The sequence below is a fragment of the Mytilus galloprovincialis genome, chromosome 8, assembly GCF_965363235.1.
Source record: "Mytilus galloprovincialis chromosome 8, xbMytGall1.hap1.1, whole genome shotgun sequence".
Taxonomy (NCBI): Eukaryota; Metazoa; Mollusca; class Bivalvia; order Mytilida; family Mytilidae; genus Mytilus; species Mytilus galloprovincialis.
The window spans coordinates 1,592,464-1,616,626 of NC_134845.1; the positions used below are offsets into that span (position 1 = coordinate 1,592,464).

Sequence of the window (24,163 nt, forward strand, 5' to 3'; positions counted from 1 at the left end):
CATTTCTTTTTTAATATTTCGGTAAAAACATTATCAAACAATCACGAGAAAAATAGTCAATTTTAAGAGCAAAAACTTAGCATCCCCTTTTCAGAATGTTAATATAATAACCTGTTAAGTGATTACTGAATTTAAAGTTTTTATCTAGATAAGAGAGTTAATAAGTGACTTCTATTTCTAATTGGGTTTTTATAAAAATAAATCTTAATGGCACTTTGTATGCTGTTATCTCTAATTAATTGACACACAACAGTGGGTTTAATATAAAAAAATAAAAAAGATGTGAATGTGCCAATGAGACAAAAATGACTCAGAAATTAACAATCATAGGCCGTCACGGTACAGCCTTCTACAATGAATAAAGCCAATACCGCATAGTCCACTAAAAAGGGCCATTTAAATGACAATGTAAATCAATTCAAAATAGAAAACTAATGGACCTTATTTGTGTATAAAAAATTAACGAAAAACAAATATGTAACACATTAACAATCGACAACCACTAGATCAAATGCTTCTTACTTTAGACAGGCTCATACACACAGAATGTGACGGGGTTAAACATGTTAGCGGGATTCCCACCCTCCCCCTAATAAAATTAACGGTACCAATTTTCCTGCACCAGATGCACATTTCGACAATACATGTCTCTTCTTGGACAGGGAAATAACAGAACAAACTAAGATCGAACTATATAAAAATCAGTTGAAAAAAAGGCTTAACTCAGAAGAACAAAAATCCTGTGGATGTGGTTAAGTACATCATGTAATTAAACTGTTGAGCGTTATACTAAACTTTTCAGTATATAGAATACAACTTTAATGTGAACGGCGAAACGTGATACAATTTCATTTATTTTTTTGCAAATATGATATTATTATACGAATATAAATAAAAACGATAATCCATAGTACACAGAACCTACGTTCAGTCTTTCTTTTAATCAATCCAGACAATCCTCGGTGTGCTTTACGACAGGAAAACCCTTAAAACATGCACAAGACAAAGATTTGCTTTGTAATTCATATTTGTTTTTTGTTCTTATAAGCTTCGTTGGTCATTAAAAAGTATAGGTATAGATATTCTCTTATCCGCACAAGACCTTAAACAAACAACACAAGTCGAAACGAACAGAAAATTAAAACTTGGAATATATGTTATCATACTTACTATCGTATATCACGTACATCACCAATATGACTAAAATTAAAAAAAACAATACCTTGCGTCAATGCGAACTGTAATATTTTAATATTTGGCTTCCGTATTAGTAGTTTAAAATGGCTGAAATTAGTGCATTTCCACGGTGGGTAAGGTTGTCCAGCGAAAGAACGTTCTGTGCTGGTGATGCGGTCTTGACTGGTGCTTTGAGGTCCTGACTCTGCGCTGATGGGGTTTGTTTATATTGTACCAGAACGGCAGAAAACCAACCGCTCTGTTGCTTCATTTTTCTCTAATACGTCATAAGTACCATGCAAGGAATATTTTGTATTGCAAAGGTCGTGCACATTCGCCACACGAATTTGTCCTGACGATGTGCTAGTGGTTTAATTTAGGTAAAACGGGCCTGGTTCTGTGCATATACGTTCTGGTTCTGTGTCTTAATATTTTAGTTTCAAGTGGCAAATATTCAAGATCATTGATGCAAAAATGTGTGTGATTAATAGAAAATATACCAAGATGTAGCATATATTTGATGGATATTTAATATAAGCAAAGACGAGTCTGATTTGTTTTTATTTGATATTTGAGAGGGAGTGCAAGATTTTTTGGTTGAGGTGTTTGAAGCATTTTAAACTTTTGTTAACTGTTATTTTGAAGGTATGTGCTGTTCACTGTTTTTGACTAATAAATTGCTTTCTGTTTTTTTAAACTTGACATTGTTGTGAACTGTTATAATAAAGAAATAATTAACCCCTGTTAACTGTTGTTTCTCTAATTTTTCAATTCACTTTTAATGAAACACCTCTTGGCCCCTTTTGATATAAGACAATATGCGTATGATTTGCGGGATCACGATCCTTTTGCATGACTTCAATTTACTGTATAAAATATCCAATACCTATATTTAAAAGGTTATGTGGTAAATTTGCCAATGAAAAAATTTCTATCAAAAACAAAATGAAGTCGGTGTAAACAACTTAACGTAACCGTACGACCTTCAACAATGACCCGGAAAATCAAATTGTAAAAGGTTTTGCATAAATTTGAGAGCATAATTATAGAGTAAATGACTCTTTTTCTGTTGAAATTGAGAATGGAAATAAGGAATGTGTCAAAGAGACACCAACTCGATCAAAGAGCAGAAAACAGCAGACGGTCACCAATGGGTCTTCAACACTGCGAGAAATGTGTACTGGACTAAACTCCATAACATATAAACTAAAATTTAAAAAAAAACAAGACAAGACTAACAAAGGCCAGAGGCTCCTAGCTAGCTTTGGAAAGGCGCAAACTTCGGGTTTAAACATGTCTTGTTGAAATCTCAACCCTCCCCTATACCTCTAGCCAATGTAGAATAAACAAACAAACAGGAAAACACACAGTACAACTCTGCTTAAAACAAATCCAATTCCGTGGCAGAACATGTTGATGATAAAGAAACTAAGCAAAATGAAAATGATACATAAAATAACAAGGAAGTACATTTGTACTACTAGTTACTTCCATGTCATCTCCAGATTTCAATTAAATGAAGATTATGTCTTCATCATATAAAAATCAAGCACAACATACGTTGATCACGGCAAACTATCATGCGAGTTCATATAATAACTTCAGTGAAGGTTTAGCATCATGGATATTGTTTCTCTGACAAATTTGTCCAATACTGCAGATACTTTTCTTTTTATTCAACTAAATGAATCTCGGTCTTGTTTCTACTTGTAAAAATCATGTGTCTTCAGCAGCTGAACTCAAACTTAGTTTCTTTGTTGTAATAATTTAGCTTTTAAATTCTAAAATTGTTGGTAACAAAACAAATGATGAGATTTAAAAGATGTTCTTTAAAAGAATAATGTATCTATTAGCTATTAGGCATCAGTAGCCTTTTATCAACACACAATCATTGTCCGATAGGTTGTCAGGGGGAGCGATGCTTTCGAAAGTTCACTAAAACACTTTGAAATTATTTAATATTTCATGGAAGGACAAAAAATTGAGACTAGATAACCTAGATAACGCACAGAAAAATACGATTGTTTAAGTTATGCATTTTAAAGATCCAATAGGTAAGTATATTTTTAAGGATTTTTGATAAAAAATTGAGGGGACGAAAGCGAACGATTTGTCTTACTTTTCTATTTTTACATAATTCAATTTTGGATGTAACGCGTCTTCTGATTGGCTGACGTTGTTTTGTTTATCAGTTCATAGACATAATATTGTCATGTAACCGTGACGTCATCAACGTTTTTTTATGGTTTCCTATGTTTCAAAATGGAATTAAGTACCAGTCCACCTAAGAATCATGCAATATTTGAAAAATCTGCTATATTGATTTTTTTCATAGAAGCTGTTGGGGGGTTTGCATTTGTAGATTAATGTTAAATAATGATTTCTGTAAAAATTTTAGGTGAATATATAGTATCCTTTCTAAGATATTATCAGATTTAAAAAGGTACTGAATGCAGTGCATTCTATGTAAAAATATGATAATATTATTTTTTATTCCCAGTCCTTTTAATTGATATTTTTTATTTGCCTGTTTAAATATATCTGAAAAAAAGAATAAATCATATTCAGAAAACTTGGACTTGTCAAAATAAAGTAATTAAAACTATGTTTTTGTTATCATTTTTTTACTGCAAATTATCTCCCCTTGAAGAACTCTCTAGGTCTCTATGGAATGTAAACAACAATGGCAGACGACACTGATGAATATTACAGATGCAGTTTTTCAGTTTTTACTGATACTAAATGTGGTCTAGCTTCACATTTTCCTACAGACAATACTAGGGATTACATTAAGGATTGCCATAAAAACATTTTGAGTCATCTGAGGTCATTGAATTTAAGCCAATATTCTGAAAGCCTGACAGAAGGTCAACTTATTTGCCACAGAGTTGGAATTTTTAATTCGAGTCCCTTTCTATCGGTTTGTCCATCCCACCGATTTTCCCTTGGCTTGTGCTGGAGAAAGAGAACACTTTGTGCATTACCTTCACATACTGGAAAATGCAAAGCAGACAGAACAGTCACACCAACTGTCAGCCGTGGAATTCTGTCACAGAAGGGACTACTGATTCCAGTAGGGTCAGGTGAGTGCAACAAAGTAAATCTCCTGATATATCCATGATTTTCAAAAGATAACAAACAAAACAAAAAGACCCCCCTTTCCCCCAGGTGTGACCCTGAGTCTTAGGTCATTCAAACTTACTAGCGTTTACTTTTCTACATTGGTTAGAGGTATAGGGGGAGGGTTGAGATCTCACAAACATGTTTAACCCCGCTGCATTTTTGCGCCTGTCCCAAGTCAGGAGCTTCTGGCCTTTGTTAGTCTTGTATTATTTTAATTTTAGTTTCTTGTGTACAATTTGGAAATTAGTATGGCGTTCATTATCACTGAACTAGTATATATTTGTTTAGGGGCCAGCTGAAGGACGCCTCTGGGTGCGGGAATTTCTCGCTACATTGAAGACCTGTTGGTGACCTTCTGCTGTTGTTTTTTATTTGTTCGGGTTGTTGTCTCTTTGACACATTCCCCATTTCCATTCTCAATTTTATTTTACTATAATGTCAATTTCAATGAACATATTTTTTTTCGATTCACCATTCATGTAAAGTGATTATTAGAGAGTTCCGAATGAATATGAAGTCAATAACTTGACAAAATTAGTGTTGAAATTTTGTGGAATTATTTCTAATTTGGTGAGTTTTTTGTATTGAAATTATTGTATAAACCTTCCGTAACTTGTCTGAGTTGTATTGCATAAGTTTAAGAAATTTTTTCCGTGAATATAATTGTCAAAGTCCTCTCTGCATGTTATATTTCTATGAATAGCTATTTCACAGGTTGTAACATGCGAATCAATAATTACATTTTTGATTTTTGTTTACAGTCTTGTTGCTCTGTACTACTACTAGCACATGACTAGGCATAGTTTAATAAGGGTGGTAATGCCCTTTACCATCAGCTGTCAAATTGGTTAAAATTTTACTGTGATTCGTCAAAATATCCTTATCCCGTTATGCACAACAGACTACAAAAAGCATCCTGCTTTCTATGTCATGTATGTCAGTCTAAGAATGAACTAAATTTATAATTTAAAAAAATTGTTAAACAGGGAAAAAACCCACTTTTCCCCATAAATGAATGAATGAATGAATCTTTATTTCCTCCATGTATATGAAGATTTTGCATACAAAAAGAAAACAAGCAATTATTTACACAATCAACAAAATATCATACATTATGAGATAAATACATATGAAAAAAAAAGAACAAAAAAACACACACAAAAAACAACATATAAGTTAAACACACAATGCACAGATTCTAGTATAAACAGCAGAAACACAATGTTTTTCAATCAATGTCTATTCAAAATTCAAAATTAAACCTATTTTCAAATAAAACATGTTTGAATTTTTTAAACATGGGATAAATATGTTTTGCTACGTAATACATCATTCTAGACCAAACTATAGGATCGAGATCGTATACAGTATTATCAACAGCTCCCAATAGTACTTCAAGAAGGTCATCATCGTCTAAATTGAAAATATCCACGGACTTTTGAATGGGAAGTTCATCCACAATTTTATAGAACATGACATTTCTTTCGGTTAGTAGAACATGACACTCCATTATTAGATGTTTAACGATATCAAAAGATTGTTTGTTACATAGAGTACATGTAGCTTTTTTAATGGCTGCCGATCCTAAAGCTACAAGTACTAACAGTTCGACTTTTGTATCGGGATATAAAACTGTCAACCGAATTAGTCTATGTTCACAGAGGGTAGGATGAATTTTGGAATACCGTTTGAGTTCATTTCTATTTTCTAAATTACTTTTCCATTTGTTCTCTTCATAAATTTCAATAGACTGACGGACAATTTTCGACCAAAGCACTTTTTCTGGTATGTAATCCTCATTTACATAAGTTTCAAGGAAGGAAAATAGATCGTATTTAACAAGAGTTGTTATAAGATTATATGTTATAGAGTGTTCGGCATTTTCATCCAGTATAATTTGACTGATGCACATGTTGAACAGTTTTTTATGAGTTGTGCCAGATTTACTCCTACATAATCGCCCAAAGAATAAAAGTTTGAATTTGTCGATTACAGCTTCTAATGACCATAGACCAAGGTTACTTGTAGTTGAGTCCGTTGGTGAATATTTGTCCATGCATTGTATATACCGCGCAGCATATCGTTGTGTTCTTTCTAAAAGTTCTGTTTCAGAATTTGAGAGTTGTCCCCATACTTCGCAAGAGTACAATGCTGTAGGAAGAACAAATCGTTTCCATATCAACGTGTTTGTAATCGGTGTAAGGCCTTTTGGGTTTACTCCAGCACTATACAATGAGTGTAGATTTTTCTTTAATTTCTTCGCCGCCTTTTTTGTCCTTTCAAACGTTTTATTATTGTTAGTTATCAATGTACCAGCATAAATTGTATCAGTTTTACACGCTATTGTTGTATTTCCAAGCTTAATGTCAACATCTGTATTATTATTATTAAAAGTCAAGACACAACTTTTTGTTCCGTTATATTTAAGTCTCCATTTACACGCATAAGTTTGAACACAGTCGAGAAGACCTTGTAGACCTTTTGGCGAAGCACTTAGAAGGGTTGTGTCGTCCGCAAGAAGAATGGTAGGAATGTTCAAATAACCAATTCGTATTCCACAATTTGTCGTAATCAGCTGCAATATTAAGTCATTAATGTACAAAGAAAATAGCCAAGATGAGAGTACTCTCCCTTGCCCTACACCCTGCGAAATGGAGAAATTGTCACTAGTGAGTCCATTATATTGCACATGTGCACTAGCAGATTTGTAAGACATAAAAAGAATGTTCCATAGTTTACCAGTTACACCGATTTCTTTCAATTTCAGAAAAAGTCCGTCGTGCCAGATCTTATCAAATGCTTTCTCATTATCTAGAAAACCAACATAAAGTTTAGATTTACTTTTCAAAAACACGTTAATACATTCTTTGAGTGTGTATAAAGCGGGGATAGAACCATGTTCAGGAACAAATCCAAACTGTAAAGGATCAGGAAAAGTTTTGTCTAGTGCTGTAAGCATTTTATTTATTCGATGAAGGACTGTTTTGTCATGTAATTTTCCAAATACGGATGTTAGGACAATAGCTCTGTAACTGTTCGGATTACTCTTGTCTTTGTTATTTCCTTTATATAACGGAATAATTATGCCATGTCGATATAATAATGGTACATATTCGCATTTAAGTATAATATTAAAAATATAACAAATCCATTTCAACAAGGTATTACCACCGTATATTATATGTTCATTGCATACATAGTCCGGGCCTGGCGCCTTACCACATTTTAAAGTTTTAATTTGCTCATATATTTCATCATCAGTGTAGGCCACATCGAAAAAAGCATTAAACGGTTTTCTACTTTGACTGCTATATTCACGAATTTTTTCTGTGACATCCATATAAAAAGATTGATCAAAATTGTCATTTTCATTTTCATTAGGAGTATACAAGTCACTAAAATAGGTACTCCACAACTTGCAAATATCACCGTTGTTAGTAGCTGAATTTCCATCATAATTCAAACAAGTTGCAGGCGATTTTTGTTGTCTATGCTTTCGCACAACACGATAAAAGTGTCCTATGTCCATTTCGGCTGCTTTTTGCACATCAGCAAATTTTTCAGATTCCCATAATCTCTCTGCATTACGTTTGTGTTTTCGAAATTCTCTTTTCTTATCTTTATACTGATTATAAAAAATATTGTCATTGTTACGTACTTTTCCCGTTGACAGCCACGTTTTTCGAGCTTGTCGTTGCTCATTATGATAATAGTCTAAGCTGTTACTCTTCCAGTACGGTTTTAGATAGTGTCTAAATTTTCCAGTAGGAATACACGAATTTGCGGCGATATGTACAACATTTATAATATTTGAGTTTATATGTTCTATGTAATTTTCGTTTATTTCACATGAGTTCAATGGTAAAACTTCAAAGTTTAGTAATTTGTCTAATTCTGTTTGATAATATTTCTTCTCCCATTCATCACATTTCGACCACATTAGAACTTTACGATAAAGATGAAATTTATTTGATGTATTACATAGCAAATTCATATCTAAGATAATCAAAACAGGATAATGATCTGAAACATTAAATGGACAATCATTTCTAACTTCTAAATTTTTAAAGCCATTACAAAAGAATTCTGGAATGAAAATATAATCAATCATAGTTTTACGTGTCATGTCTTTAGACCTAAATGTAAAATCAGGGCCTTTACGACCGGACATTAATGGAACAGGAGATAAATTATTTTTTGTAATGAAGTCTATGACATTTTTTGATTTACTACTTAAACTTGTTACTGTAATATCAGTATTAAAGTCACCACCAATTACTGTTACACAATCAACTGACATTCTATCATAAATACTACATACAGTTTGAAAATATTGTAAATACTCTTCAGTTGAATGATTTGTTGATGGTAGTAAAGTACCTATGATACATAAACTTTCATAACCATGCTTGGATAATTTGACAGCACAAATTCTGTCATTATCAACAAATAAATTATGTGTCTTAAAACCAAGTTTTTTCCTTACAAGAATGGCTACTCCACCAGAGCCTCTGTTTGAATTTACTGAACAAGAGCTAAAACATGAAAATACTCGAAAATCATTTGCTAACTCATATAAAAATGTAATATTATGTCTATTTAACCAGTGTTCAGTTACAATACATATATCAGAATCATTGAGCAAGTTTTCAAAATATGAGGTGCCATACATAGCGCCTCTCATATTCCATGTTGTTATTCGTAACAACATGAGTAACATAACAAATATAATATATAACAGTTTGAACATGAATGTTATTGATGTTTGTTTTGTGGGATATAGTCTCGCCAGTACACGCCTTCTGGCCAGAAGAAGTCATCGTTTTCTACTGCAGCAAAGTCCCTCTCATTGATGTTAACACGAAGAGTATATGTCGCAATGTCTTTGTATTGTCGCTTTGTTAGTAGTTTTACAAAAGTTATATTAACCCCTTTACTTGACGCAAAATGTCTAATTGCAGTATCAACTAGTTCGAAAGGTTTATCAGCAGTTACATTGTAAAGTACGATTCTTCTGGAACGTTTCCTTACAACACCACGAAATACACTTGTATCTCCGTTTGTCACTTGTGTTTGTATTTGTTGAATCTGTTCTGTAGGAACCGGTCTGTCCATCGTATTTGGTCGTGCGTATGAATGCACATAAGTGTTTTTTGTCATTGTGTTTTCCTGATCATATACATGATCCCTCTTTGCGCTATCTATACTTTTGTTTTCGTAATGTAAACTCTGATAATTATCAAGTTCAGAGTTGGCGGTTTTCGACTGTAATTGTATATTTTCATTAGCACTTCGATTTAAAGCCTCACTATAAGACATTGTAGTTTTTCCAAGTGTTTTACATTTCCCATCTATTGATTCTAGTCGGTTAATTATTTTATTTAAAACATTTTGTCTTTGTTCGTCACTTGTGCGTATCTTATCTTCTTGATCTTTCAAATCTTGAGATTGCAGTTTAATTTCTGACCTTAGGCGGGTTACTTTTTCTTTTTCATCATACAATTCTGTTTTTAATGAATAAATTTGTCGATCTTTGTCATGAACAACATTAACAAAGTCCTCTCTGCATGTTATATTTCTATGAATAGCTATTTCACAGGTTGTAACATGCGAATCAATAATTACATTTTTGATTTTTGTTTACAGTCTTGTTGCTCTGTACTACTACTAGCACATGACTAGGCATAGTTTAATAAGGGTGGTAATGCCCTTTACCATCAGCTGTCAAATTGGTTAAAATTTTACTGTGATTCGTCAAAATATCCTTATCCCGTTATGCACAACAGACTACAAAAAGCATCCTGCTTTCTATGTCATGTATGTCAGTCTAAGAATGAACTAAATTTATAATTTAAAAAAATTGTTAAACAGGGAAAAAACCCACTTTTCCCCATATATATGTTTTACATTTCAAGATACCCTCCGAATGCAGGATTTGAAGTTTTATATTAAAAAATATTCAAGGGGGATATGCATTTAGATCACATTGTGATCTTCACTAGTGACCCTGACTTTGCATAATAATAATAAATTCTATATTTTATATTTATATACTGACTTCTATCATTTTTTTTGCATCTTGATAATAAAAAATAAGAAAAAATTTTAGAAAAATAATTTAATGAAAAGTTTGAAACATGAATGTTGAAATAACAAACAAACAAAAAATGGCTGGCCCTGGGGTCATTTATTATAGGACTCGTTTCATCTGTACCAGAACATTTTGCTATCTACCCTCTGCAGTGTTCTGATTGTGTCCTTATTTGAAAATATTGCCTTGGTGATTATTTTTTTTTTGGGGGGAGGGGTTTAATAATTTGAATTGCAGAATGTTGAGTTTGAAAATTTCTAAAAATTCAGGATCACAAGAATTCATGTTTTTAAACCCTGGTTTTCAGGACCCTAAAATTAACCAGTACTCATCGTAACCCCACCCTCTTATATTATAAAGGGTTATTGCAAATATAAATATAGGTATGAATCACACGATGGGTGTCGAATACATGCAATACAGTTATCTCCTAATTAACACATTTGATAATTTTATACATTGAATAATTCATTGCTATTCATTTAAAAAACAGTATTTATTTTTTCAACACATATAGTAAAAATCATATAATTATTTTTACAGTACTGTGCAAGAATTGTAAAGGAGAACTGACAGATTCCCTTACAGCATTTTCAGAAATGGTAAGTTAGAATTTAGAAATGCATAACAATTTTTTTAAAGGAGTTTTCATTCAATTAAATAGAGTGCAGCTTCTATAAAGTTCTATATATTTTCTACTGTTTTCACTCAGTAAACTTACTTTGCAACATCATTATGCTTTGAAATTTAGTATTTATCTGACATGTGTATAAATCCTTAGTAAATTGTAACTATTAATAATAGTACACTTTCATGCAGGTTGAAAACGGTTGCAATCTTGATGATGGATACTCTACCAGATGCAAGGGAGAATGTGAAACAGAAAGTACAGAATTAGATAATTTGGTAAACAATTTTTGTTATACTATTTGACACATTTCAGAAATATGATGCCCAGTAATATATTTCATGAAGCCTAACAATATGCATACAATGTGTTGTAATATAACAGATATTGTGAAACTTTATGATTTTGACGCAAAAATCAAAACATGATATTTAAAAAAAGTTGAAACCAATTGCACACATACATGCATGAACTATCTACTTGGACAAACTGAAACTTTTATAAACATAATTACTTCTAAAAATTTTGTGACATTAATTTTTATAAAAATAGAATATATATCTATACATGTATATGATTGAGAATTGCAACATGAAATACACGTAAAGGAAAGTTTAAATCAATTGAAATATTTATCAGTTATTGCATTACCAATTAAGTCTTTCACTCTAAAGGGGGTTAATTGTAACAAATATTATCACTTTTCAATTTTTTTTAAATCTATTTTTCAGGGTGAGACAAATAGCACATATCTACAGGCTGATAATATAACGCCAACTTTAGGCAATAAAAATACTTGTGTGGTAAGCATAGTTTTATTCTTGATATGATATTATTGAAGGCAGTCAGTGTACATGTATGTTTGACAGTATGACATGTCAACTGTCGTGTATTTGTCAAGTAATACAATAAAACTTCATTTGGCATCTTAAGTTTCCGAATTTGGGCACTATGTTTCTGCATTAAATTTCCAATGTTTTCCACATCTCTTTAGTACTCTTTTCTACATTCATTTGTTTTTACATTGATTTTGTTAAAGGTTATTTACGTTTCCACATTTTTATTTTTAATGTATGCCTCTTCCTTTAGTCAAATTGTTTCCCTCCTATTTGACACAAGTGTAAATTGATTGATTGTTTGTTGCTAAATAACAAATATTTTATGCATGTTCAGTCAAACACAAGTTTAAAAGTCAGATTTATAATATAAAAACGAAGGGTTGTGATCCACTGGAGTTCAAATCAGTGTGAAGTAGATGTAAGCAATTATAGGCAACCTGAAGACCTTCAACAATGACAAAACCCGATATTGGAAAGTTGTCTAGAAATGGCCTGACATGAAAAGTGTGAAACAATTGAAACAAAAAAACAAATGGTAAAGTTATACACAGTTAAGAATATGACAGGGTTGATATAGAAATAACAAAAATTTGGTATGATGTCAATGAGCCAACTATCCACAAGAGACCAAATTGCACAAATATACTATAATAAAATAAAATCTTACTGTATATATCATTATTACAATTTTTGACATGTGGAAAGGTGGTTTCTATTTATTTCGGAAAAGTAAGGTACCAAAATGCGGAAATGTGAAACTGGATTTTTGCTAAAAATGTGGAAACGTAATACGCCTACTTAATTGTAGACATAAAACCTGAATGTCTGTTGCTATTGTCTTGGCTCACACGATTGTTGATATGTCTGTTCACAAATTAACATTCTCATTTATTCATCTGAAACCCATGCTCCATTATATAACTGATATTTGGTATGAATTTTAAAACGCATAATTAGGTAACAATACCTCCAAGTGCAAAATATATTTATGTACTTACGTATGTATATATATTTTAGGTAACTGATGACAGTCTATATCTGCCAGTGCTAATTGAAAACAGTGAAGTGTTTGATGTGATTACTGTAAGTAAGTGCAATAACCCTACCATATAAGATATCTTATAAAACCAAAGTATATCATAAGGTTCCTGGTTCAATTCCCGTTTGGGATGAAAATTTCAGGAACTCAATTTTTGGCTCTCCCTTGACACCATTTGCAAGTATGGGCTTTAGGAACGATGATAGTCCGTAGAACAGGGACGATAAATGGCTGACCCGTGTTAAGAGAGAGAGCCATATCTCCTGCACGTTAAAGACACCCTTGTAGATTTTGAAAAAGAGTAGGCTAATGTCGCTACAAGGCAGCACTCGCACCCGCAAAGTGGAAAGGGATTAATATAAATCTCAAAACTTGTTTCCCAATCCACTATAAATAAATATGTTTAAACTAAACTAAACTAGCTAAGCTAAGAATTTATGCCATTACTATGCATCTGTTGTGGAAGTATGTTTTAGAAGGTGGAGACATCACATCATCTACAGAAATGAAAGAGGCTTTGGATGTGTGTGGAGGTGTGTCAGGCTGCCAAATTTCAAATGTTACCATTAATACTGAAAGTCAGACTAAAGACCAAAGTCAACTTAAAGGAATAACAAAATATTCCAATGTGAAGATAGACCATGATGGTAGACTAACATGCTGGAAAGCCTTTGGTATTGGAGAAGGACAACGTATTACCATGTCATCATTTAACCAAGAAGGTACGAATTTGAATGTTCTTGAGGACTTTTCCTTACCAAAGCACATAGAGGGATCCATCAAAACCTCTAACAGTATTGTGAATGAACAACTTCCTAGAGAAGGAGATTTATACTGTCCAGAGATGACTTGCTCTAGGAAGTTTAAATCTTACTCAGAGCTGGAAGATCATTGTTTTGTTGGTGATCATGCTTTATGTCCAACTCATGACCTCATCAAATTGCAATGGAAAGGTGTGTGTTTAGACATTTCTTCATGTTCTATTAAAACTAGAGAAGGATCATTGCAGAATGGTGACTCTACCTTACAGACTGGATGGGGATTGAAGAAGGATAGGAAATCTGTTCGTTTTTCATTGAAAATAAAAAACTACCTGAAAGAAATATTTGACTGTGGTGAAAAAAGTGGACAAAAGGCAAATGCAGGCAATGTTGCAAAAAATATGCGTATTTCACGTGACAATACTGGAAAGAAAATATTTTCTCCAAATGAGTATCTCCAGCCCTCACAAATTATTTCATATTTTTCTCGTCTTGCTTTGCTGTTGAAATGTCCATCAAAGAAAGACTGTGAAGTTTCAGATGAAGATTTAGAAAGTGCAATTGCATTGATTAACAGATCTGAGGCTTTAGAGGAATTGTTATAAATGAGATATAATGATGATGTTAAATTTAATCTGTTATTTTTGTAGGACTTCTATGAGGGTACACAGTAATCACATAATCATTAAGTTTTGGCCTAAATGTTATAATATCATATAATTATTATTTTCTTAATGGTCATAAATCTATTCCAAAAACTGATTTAATATGAATAATAATAAATATTACCCTAGATAATCATTTTATCAAAATAAATGACTGAATGAAAAAGATTATAAACAATCCAAAAGGCAGCATTTATCATTTGGTCCGAGGCCACAATTGTCATCCCTTGATTTTTGTTGTTAACAAATATAGTCCCTAGTGTTGACAGTGGGTAACTTGCCATTAATTTTTATACCCCTTCCAAATTTATTTCTCCATGTTTAATGCCTTTAATTTCAAGTAGGGGGGTGAAATTACACTAAAAAAAATTATGTCCAGAATATTTAAGAAAAGTAGTGATTTGGTCCAGCTGAAAAAGGTTTAAAATTAGCACTTCGGCAGCTGTCAAAAGATTTCAAGACGCCCTAAACATAAAATTGTACACATTTTGAGTTAGAGCTGATGAAGTTTTCTATAATTTTAATATAATTTGTCCCAAAAGTAGTACAACACACTGTCAAAGTTTCATTGAGAAAGCGCGGGTGGGATTTTTTTTATTTTCATTTATGCTCTAAAAGAAATGCACTATGAAATAATTTTGGTCTCAGACCATTTATACTTATTTTGATCATCTTCTGCAAATCTAGAACTTATTATTGTGATATTAAATGGAAAACAGTATAAACTCAGGCTAGATGTTGACTGTTCTCACTGTGAATTCATTTTGTCATATGATATAAGAAAATATCAGCCATTATTATGGAACCAAGTTATTTAGACTTATGTTCATCAATCAGATATTTGACCTTTAATAGATACATCTTATCAAATGTTGTTTTTCAATGTGAATTTTGGCTAAATTTATTGGATAATTTTCATAGTTGAATTTATTTAATGCAAACTTTTCTTCCAAGGACTTTTGTTTTAGAATTTTAAGTAAAACCCATATCATCATACTGTAAAAAATATTTACAGGTATTTTTCTAATTCTGCAGAATTAGGGATTTTGATTTGTTTACATGACAACCATTTTCAATGGTTCCATTAAAAACTATGATATTGCTGCAATTAATTTTACATATTTTATTTGAATTATTTAAACAATACATTGAGAATTTGTATGTTTAATGCTGTTGGTCAAACTCCATTTTTTGTCACCATGGTAACCATGTATTTTTCATATTTTTCTAAAAATCACAGAATTTTTCAAGTAAAATATTAATTTGGAGAGCAATTTGAAACAGATAATAGATATAGGAAGATGTGGTGTGAGTGCCAATGAGACAACTCTCCATACAAATAACAATTTAAAAAGTAAACCATTATAGGTTAAAGTACGGCCTTCAACACGGAGCCTTAGCTCACACCGAACAACAAGCTATAAAGGGCCCCAAAATTACTAGTGTAAAACCATTCAAACGGGAAAACCAACGGCCTAATCTATACAAACAAAACGAGAAACGAGAAACACGTATATATTACATAAACAAACGACAACTACTGTACATCAGATTCCTGACTTTGGACAGGTGCAAACATTTGCAGCGGGATTAAACGTTTTAATGGATCCAAACCTTCTCCCTTTTTCTGAAACAATAGCATAACATCACAACAAAGAAAAACATACGATAAAATATCAATTGGCAGACTTAACTCAATCAAAAAACGTATGATTAAACAATGAACGAATAAATTTGATCTGCGATATATGAATACAAATGCAAACATAGTTTTATATAGTTTTTTAAATTGTTGATTGATACATTCTACATATAAATCTTATTAACATTGTAAAAAGCATCTTTGAAATTTAGCAAAATTATGATTTAAAGCACTGACGCACATCATTTGAGAAAATTTGTTAAACTCCAATGATATTGTTTTTGTTTTAATTTTGTTTTTAAACTTTATTAATAAATGGTACATTTTGTGTAAAAGTGTATTGTTTTTTCAAGCAAATTTTGACACTCTATGATTAAATAAATTGGAAAAGATGCAAATTCAAGGAAATTCATAGGTGAAATCATCGTAATTTTTCTTTTGATATCAATTTAAATTAGTTTATGTATATATTTAACAATAAAATGTATTAACAAAAGGATTGCTTCAATTATGCTGAATATACCTGCAAAATTTTATTCATTTTTCAACAATACACGTAATAAATTGCACCTTTTCTACCTAAAAAATAAGAAATTTTGGTTGCTTAGCAACCAGAAATAAATTGGAGTCCGAGTGTTTTAAGATAAGTTTAGTTACATATAAACCTTATATTTTCTTATGAATAAGGTCAATAGTAAATAACTTGCTGGTAATTGTTGCTATGTAGATTTAAAAATTGGTCAAAACTTGAAAAAATGGGAAATAGCTAAATATGAAAAATGGCTCATTTTAGACCTCTTATAGCTTGGTGATGAAAAAAAAAAATTGATGTAAATGATTTTTTTTATTCATCTTGTATAATTGTTTTAGTATATAAATACAATCTGAGTTCTAATAATTACATATATACTAAATTGATGAATAAAATATGTCAATTTTAGCCTTGGATTGTTGATTTTTTTACTTATTTGGTAGGAAATGTTAGATTTCAGTTTCCATAGCAACCATTTATTTATGTCCCAAAATATTTTTTTCTGATGACTTATATCATCAATACCTTTCATCAAGTAAGTTTTCAACAGATTCTGAAAACCTCAGTATATCACCCTTTGCATGATTCTTAGGTGGACTGGTACTTAAGAATTAAATTATAAGAGATGACTGTATTATTTGTTCCGTCTATTCGAAATAACATAAAAAATGTGGTGTACACTTTGAAATAACCCGCTACTCGGCCGTTATTCATTGTGCACAACATTTTTTATGTTATTTCGAATAGAAAGAAAAAATATTACAGTCATTCCTTAAATATATTTCATGAATGAAAATAAAATATGCCAAAATTTTTAGGAAAATGAGTGAAAAATGAGTGAAGGAAAAAAAACCTATAACAATCAGAAATAATCTTTTAGTTAAGTACAAATGTACTTGTAATATTAGCATGTAACTTTTATTTTTGTGTTTCAAACAAACCTTCTCTGTAGTAATGACTCGTGAAAAAGTTATATAACTGCACCCATTTATTTCAATTTTTAATCATTTTTATTTTTTTTATTTTTATACGTTTTCAGGACAGCACAATCAACTCAAACACAACTGTCTCTTAACGATAAGATATTTGCCGATTTTCAGCCCCCCTCACCCCCCCCCCCCACCCCAAAAAAATGTCACCTGAAAGAAAAACTCTGCATAGATCTACACATCGACAGATGATAATTTTATTCAAAAAATTACTCTCTGGTATTCGAAATTTTGCAGTTTTGTTTTGTCTATATTGACACACAAAATTAATATAGTATTGTGGATTTTTTTTAACTTAAAATGTTTAATTTATTGGTAGCAAAAAAAAGAAGAAAAACTACTTGCTTTCTTTCACAAATCATTTATAATGTCTGATGTATACAAAATTTTGACAATAAATGTTGTGAGCACAAATGATTCTTTGCACAGTTTTAAAGTTCTACTAATTAAAACCAAAAATTAAAATGTGAACTTTAAGTTTTGCGAAATTTGTTTGATTGAGTACCGATTAAGAATCAAATCTTTTAGAACATTAGCTTCCAGTAGCTGCGACTACTCGTGATTTAATAATTTGTGTCTTTATATTTCTATTCTATGTCCTAAGTGATCTGCTCTTTGGTCGGGTCGTTATCTTATTGACATATTCACCGGTTCCCGTTTCAATTTTAAGCGTTTTGTTGTTACACAACTGTACCAATAAGGATGGAAAGGAGGAGGTGTTTGTTAAGTTGAGGTGGGCGGGAAGGTGAAGCACACACAAACATGTTAAGCTCTGTCACGAATGCCTAAAACTAGTGGTTGTTGATGGTTGCTATCTGTCATATTTCAAATGAGGCCGAACGCTTTCATTTTTTGGTATCGTTTATATTTTTAAAGCTAGTATTCGGTATGGTTTTTGCTCGTTGTTGAAGGTTATTTTGTTTTCATCTTGTTCCAATTAAGTCTGTTTTTGTATAGTAGTTGTCGTCTGTTTATGTAGTTCATACGTGTTTCTCGTTTCTCGTTTTTATATAGATCAAACCGTTGGTTTTCCCGTTTGAATGGTTAAACACTAGTAATTTTGGGGCTCTCTATAGATTGCTGTTTGGTGTGAGCCAAGGCTCCGTGTTGAAGACCGTACCTTGACCTATAATGGTTTACTTTTATAAATTGTTACTTGGATGGAGAGTTGTTTTATTAGCACTCATACCACATCTTCCTATATCTATATATGATAAGCAAGTCTGGATCGTTTTGTTTATCCAGTCAAAATTTAGTGGAGACGGTATATAAAAAGGAAGAGATTAGAGACACCAGAAGATCATCTAACCTGGTATATTTAAATCAAAGAAACCAGGCAAATGCCTATTGTCGTTATAAATGTCGCTTAACCTTAAGTTACGATTATTTGAAAACGCTTATAAAATACCAATACAATGTTTATTAGTTGTTAAGGTAACAAACAAGAAGAATCTTGTTGTATATATGCATATTTCATGTGAAAGGAAGCGTTGTAAAGATTTAGACGATTGGCGAGAGAGGCAGTGGTTGTGTACATTGGTATGAGGGTGTTTGTGAGGTACTCTTGTATTCGGTATCGGGAACATTTAGAGAACACCCCTATCCAGTAAATAGTGAATTCGCCTTAGAGTATATGGGTGGGTGAGGAATACAAATCGGGGTATGTCGATGTTCTTACAGAAGAAGACTGGCTTATAATAGTGAGTACGCTACATAGCTGTAAGTTTGATAGGAGGACAACTTGTACTAGGTACAAGTTGGTCTAACATTGATAGTTGGTAGCGCAGACTGTCCCAGTCGGAGGACAGACTGCAACAGTCCGCAATAGTTGTTAGTGACAGACTGTTCCACTCGGAGGACAAGTTGTAACAGCCCAAACTGTCTGGTATTGACATACTGTTCTACTAGGAGAACAAGTTGTATCAGTCCACACTGTCTGGTAGTAACATTCTGTATTAGGAGGACAGGCTGTGTTATAATTATATTTGTGTATATATAATTGTTTTATTGTTCATTGTTACTTTTTATCGGCAAGGAGCTAGTGTATATATTTTGGTTCATTGTGCATAGCATAGATAGTTATGGTTTTCGGTCCTGACGTATTGTTTGTGTTTAACCCCGCCACATTATTTATGTATGTGCCTGTCCCAAGTCAGCAGCCTGTAATTCAGTGGTTGTCGTTTGTTTATGTGTTACATATTTATTTTTCATTCATTTTTTTACATAAATAAGGCCGTTAGTTTTCTCGTTTGAATTGTTTTACATTGTCTTATCGGGGCATTTTATAGCTGACTATGCGGTATGGGCTTTGCTCATTGTTGAAACCCGTACGGTGACCTATAGCTGTTAATGTTTGTGTCATTTTGATCTTTTGTGAATAGTTGTCTCATTGGCAATCATACCACATCTTCTTTTTTATAATTAAAAATATGAGTCACAAATCCGATTGCATACAATTATCTGCCCAATTTTAATGATTTGTAACGTTTGTGTTAAATATGACCAGTTTTTAACCAATAATCACCAGCACCGTATCAGGACCCACCAGTACAGAATGAGGACATGTCTAAACTGAAAAAAAATGTACAGTTGTCATAAATTGTGCGGACTACATTGGCATTTTTGTTTTAGTTTTTCAGCTCTATATTTTCGAAAAAATGAACACGTATGCGTACCTCTTACTGTAACAGTTTAGAGGGTCACATTTTACATTGTTTGCATACACAGGCAAATTTGCTCACGTGAATTTTACATGAAATTCTCGTGAAAAATGTACCTCAAACGAGCTTATACATGAAACTCACGTGAACATTTGCATGTGAATCTTACGTAAATTGAGATCACATGATTCTCAATTTAAAATTTCACATGAATATAAAAATGTATGTGAAGTTCACGTGAACAACATTGATGTGAATTTCACGTGAATTTCACATGATTATCTCATGAGATTCACGTGAAACTCACATACACTGATTTCACGCGAGTTTCACGTATAAGCTCGTTTGAGGTGAAATTCATGTAAATTTCACGTAAAATTCACATGAATTTATATTCACGTGAGATCGATGTGAATTGAATTTGCCTGTATATGAACTCATAAAAAACAAATTATAACATCTCAACGGTTTCCTGTCATTTTTTATGAGAGAAAACGTCAAAATTCATTATTTTTGTATTTGTTTAGATATTTTCAATTATCAACCGCACCAGTCAGGACCAAATCAAGTGCACTGAACGTTTTATGAGGTCCAGGGAACCATATGAATCGCCTATCATTTTTGCCTAGTGGAGACATAAGAGTTACCGTAGGGATTTTCTATGAATTAAAAAAGGGAGGTGGTTGAGTCCAGATTTAACAAAATTGGTCGTTTAGATTCACAAAAATTATGATTTTAATTCCTCTCTCGTTATTTTTGTATATCTCTCTTACACTCATAATTCTTGCTATCGAAATACAACAAATAATCTATCAGTGTGACGACATGATTTTGATTAAATAAAAAAAGTTTCCTTACAAAAAAGAAAATTGCGTGTAATATAGTTGACAGCTTTTATTTCTACTTTAAATCTAACAACAAAAAATTCTTGTGGTTCTCAAACAAGTCGGGGTTTTTGTTTCTTTTCTTTTCAAATGCATATACATGCTAGAAGATTACATTGTATCGTTATACTAGTTTAGTGTGAACCATAATATTCATTTAGTCTTTTTACTAGAAATTATTGTCAGTAAGTTTCAATGAACGCTAAGTGTTATTGCAAATCATCGGAGTTTAGGCGTAATCAGTTTGGCGCGTTTTCTTATTGTTCGCTGGATTGCGTCTGGTTATAATATGTGCAATTTTAAAAAGTTCAAGATACTTTTCACTGGTTTTGACAGATAGTAAATACAAATCAACAGGAAACGTTTTTATACAGGAATCCTGGTTCCTTCGCCAAATTTCACGTATGATGCTATTGACGATCGCACCCTGTGCCAGTTCGTATCATTTTTAAAATTGTTTTAAAAAATAGTTTATTTATACAGAAGTCAGCGTATTGGTGTATAAGAAATATTTTTATTGTTAAAGAATAAAGTAAATTTTTTAAAAACTTTGACCGGTTTTGATGTTGTGGTTTTTTTTGACAAAATAAATAATGAATATTGTCATGATGATCAACATGATGAAAGACCTATACTGCTTTACCATAAATTTCATCTATTATGTTTTGTATTTTTTGCTCACACATTAAACCAGGTTTATATAGGAATCTGATGTTCAGTAGACCGTTCGTTTTCCCGTTTAAATGCTTTAACACTAGTAATTTTTGTGGCCCTTTGTGGCCTGCTGTTTGGTGTTAGCCAAGGCCCGGTGTTGGCGACCGTACCTTGATCTATAATGGTTTACTTTTAAGAATTGTGACTTGAATGGAGAGTAGTCTCATTGGTACTCACACCTTCCTGTATCTTATTAATCCACTAATTCGGTACGTATGCCATTTTATTTTTTCCGGACCTAAATCTTTTCTTCAGACCATGATGTACTATTTGTAAAGTTTTACTCTTTAAAAAAATGTCCGTGCGGTGCAATTGGGGTAAATGGCCACAGGTTGTTCTTAATAAAACGTAGTTGTCATGGCATTACTATGTGTCCAGAGTGACTAGTTTAAAAACATGTCTAATCTCCATCTTAATGTACATTTCTTTCAGTACCTTTCTTTCCGTATAATTTGCACAATTTAAAACGAAAGGTAAGGTTCATTCTTTACTTGTTTCTCCATCAATCTAGAAAGGTTATAGAAAATATAACATTTCACAAATGAAAAGAGTAATATTTATATGTTTACTCTTCAAAATCACAAAAAAAAAAACCAAACAAGAGTGCACACGCTGAAATGCCTTGCCTTCTTCACTAATCATTGACATTATGTTGATAGACCTAAATTTAAATCTTTATTACAACTGTCACATAAACTTAACATTAGCCAAGAAAACGAAACATTGATCAATAAACCATGAAAATAAGGTCAAGGTCAGATGAACCATGCCAGGCAGACATGTGCAGCTAACTATTCTTCAATACAACAAATATAGTTGACTTATTGCTTATAAATTAAGAAAAACAGATCAAAACACAAACACTTAACACTTAGTAATGGACCGTGAAAATGAGATCAAGGTCAAATAAAACCTGCGTAACAGACATATAGATGATATAATATTTCCATACACCAAATATAGTTGACCTGATGCATAAAGTATTAGAAAAATAGACCAAAACACAAAAACTTAACTTTGACCACTAAACCATGAAAATGAGGTTAAGGTCAGATGACACCTGTCAGCTAGACATGTACACCTTACAATCATTCCATACACCAAATATAGTACACCTATTGCATATAGTATAAGAAAAACAGACCAAAACACAAAAACTTAACTATAACCACTGAACCATGAAAATTAGGTAAAGGTCAGATGACACCTGCCAGTTGGACATGTACACCTTACAGTCCTTCCATACACCGAATATACTAGACCTATTGCTTATAGTATCTGAGATATGGCATTGACCACCAAAAGTTAACCTTGTTCACTGATCCATGAAATGAGGTCGAGTCAAGTGAAAACTGTCTGACGGGCATGAGGACCTTGCAAGGTACGCACATACCAAATATAGTTATCCAATTACTTATAAAAAGAGAGAATCCAACATTACAAAAAATCTTTTTTTTTTCAAGTAGTCACTAAACCATGAAAATGAGGTCAAGGACATTGGACATGTGACTGACGGAAAGTTCGTAACATGAGGCATCTATATACAAAGTATGAAGTATCCAGGTCTTCTACCTTCTAAAATAAAAAGCTTTTAAGAAGTTAGCTAACGCCGCCGCCGGATTACTGTCCCTATGTCGAGCTTTCTGCAACAAAAGTTGCAGGCTCGACAAAAACGATAGCCTATTTTTTCTATGTCTGTTGATTAATAGGTAAGTTTAGAAAAAGTGAACAAGCTGCGTGTTGAGGACTGTACTTTGACCTTCAATTGCTTTAACAAATTATGACTTGGGTGCGGAGTTGTCTCGGCGCTCATATCACCTTTTCTTATATTTATTAATTTGTATATTATATGGGGAATGTATAGAAAAAATAAAATCACAAAAATGCTAATACAGATGAATGTATATTTTAATTTTTCGCTTGAATATAAGGATATGTTTTAGTTTGGATCCTTCTAGATCGTTCTGTTTTAATGCTTATTTTCTGCAGGAAAACATTATATATTTGTTCTTTTCTTTTCTTTTTCTTGTAATCGTTCACTTATAAATATTGTCCCGAGACCACGTGTTTTTGACTTTGCCATTGACATATTCACACATTTTCCATTATCATTGTTAATTTCTGTGTCATTTGGTCTCTTGTTGAGAGTTGTCTACCACATCTTCTTTTTTTTATAAATAGTACACAAATAAGACACAACATAGAAAAAAAACCAAGAAAACTAAAGACTCATCAACACAAACCCCAACAAAACCTTGGAGAGATTTCATGTGCTCCAGAAGGGTACACAGATCCTGCTTCTCATGTGGCACCTAATGTATTGCTCATGTTATTACGAACCCGGTAAATAGTATAATTGTTAAAAGGGAACATAATTGTAGTTAGGACATAAGGAACGTATCCAATATCATCTGTAAAAC

The 24,163-nt window shown here is 32.2% G+C and overlaps 2 protein-coding genes across 2 annotated transcripts in view; one reads left to right on the top strand and one right to left on the bottom strand.

The window, feature by feature from the left end:
• LOC143042936 (uncharacterized) overlaps positions 1–24,163 on the bottom strand; it is a 55,298-nt gene that overhangs the window by 21,719 nt on the left and 9,416 nt on the right. The window contains exon 3 of the mRNA XM_076215441.1: positions 1,171–1,200. Within this exon, the coding sequence (XP_076071556.1) occupies positions 1,171–1,189 (19 nt within the window). The 5' untranslated portion in view covers positions 1,190–1,200. The remainder of the gene's footprint in view (positions 1–1,170; positions 1,201–24,163) is intronic.
• Positions 3,451–14,331, top strand: LOC143042897 (uncharacterized). Its single transcript, XM_076215407.1, has 7 exons — positions 3,451–4,259; positions 10,934–10,992; positions 11,210–11,296; positions 11,750–11,821; positions 12,875–12,944; positions 13,373–13,959; positions 14,308–14,331. Exons 1-7 carry the CDS (start codon positions 3,860–3,862, stop codon positions 14,329–14,331), a joined length of 1,299 nt encoding a protein of 432 aa, XP_076071522.1. The 5' UTR covers positions 3,451–3,859.

Excerpts from the sequence above, each read along its gene's own strand:
- LOC143042897 (XM_076215407.1), top strand. The coding sequence starts at position 3,860 with ATGGCAGACGACACTGATGAATATTACAGATGCAGTTTTTCAGTTTTT. Across the intron at positions 4,260-10,933 it reads ACTGATTCCAGTAGGGTCAG|TACTGTGCAAGAATTGTAAA; the intron begins GTGAGTGCAACA and ends TTATTTTTACAG. Across the intron at positions 12,945-13,372 it reads GTTTGATGTGATTACTGTAA|AAGGTGGAGACATCACATCA; the intron begins GTAAGTGCAATA and ends AGTATGTTTTAG.